This window comes from Sinocyclocheilus grahami, unplaced genomic scaffold (genome assembly GCF_001515645.1).
Source record: "Sinocyclocheilus grahami isolate Dianchi unplaced genomic scaffold, SAMN03320097.WGS_v1.1 scaffold219.1, whole genome shotgun sequence".
Lineage (NCBI taxonomy): Eukaryota > Metazoa > Chordata > Actinopteri > Cypriniformes > Cyprinidae > Sinocyclocheilus > Sinocyclocheilus grahami.
This window is the reverse complement of record NW_015505398.1, coordinates 418,544-419,379: the sequence shown is the minus strand read 5'-3', so window position 1 is coordinate 419,379 and position 836 is coordinate 418,544. Positions and strand designations below refer to the sequence as shown.

Here is an 836-nt window from a genome sequence, read left to right as displayed (position 1 = left end):
AATGGTAGGGTAATAGTCATAGTTTTTGGTAATGCTTCAGTAGCTTACTGGCTATGCATTGCACTCGAGGCTTCTCCCACTGTCCATCAACCATGCAGCGGATCACAGGTAGGTGGCGCTGTGTGAAGTTTTCACTGCACTGGTATCTGATTATAGAATTCACCTGATAATGATCTTTCTTGTTGCCAAACATCCTGGCATTCTCCACTTTAGGAGGTTGGTCACATGTCACTGAAAGAAGAGGAAGTCCAATTGAAACTGAATCACTAGTGATACCATTTGTTTGTGTTTGGTGATGAGCATACCTGGACCTGTTTTACATGTGAAAGGTAAGTGATAGTTGCAGGGCACGTCATTCCATTGGCCATTTTCATGCCAGATCATTACAACACAGTCTTCACCAGAGTTAAAATAATTGTCAGGCTGGTTAGGCCTCCAGTTCTCATATTGCTAAGGAAAGGAAGAGAAAAATCAAGCATTATACTGTAACTCAATCAAACAGCTCTATTATTAGAAATACATCTTTTTAGCAAGAGTCAGGCTTACCAGCGGAGTCCCATCTGACCAGCGGAAGTCATTTTTCACTGTTTTATCGTTCAGTCCAGTCCACTGATAGTCTTGTGCGTATGCTGTTTCAAGAGGGTGATTGTTTGTAATCAGAAAAACAACACAGATACTTAGGAGCTAAAACACACAGACACACACTCACAGTTGATGAAGGCTTGCTCCTCTGGAGTGATAATGCTCACCAGGTGAGCGTTTAAGTCTCGACAGTGCTGCTCAGCATCCAGCCAGGTCTCTCTCTCCGAGAAATGCAAGTAACAGTTGCCCTGAAA

At 42.9% G+C, this 836-nt stretch overlaps 1 protein-coding gene across 1 annotated transcript in view; it reads right to left on the bottom strand.

The window, feature by feature from the left end:
• LOC107596485 (aggrecan core protein-like) overlaps positions 1–836 on the bottom strand; it is a 9,845-nt gene that overhangs the window by 1,103 nt on the left and 7,906 nt on the right. The window contains exons 11-14 of the mRNA XM_016287232.1: positions 710–830; positions 547–629; positions 306–450; positions 49–231 (exon numbers count right to left, since the gene is read on the bottom strand). Coding sequence (XP_016142718.1) covers positions 49–231; positions 306–450; positions 547–629; positions 710–830 — 532 coding nt within the window. The remainder of the gene's footprint in view (positions 1–48; positions 232–305; positions 451–546; positions 630–709; positions 831–836) is intronic.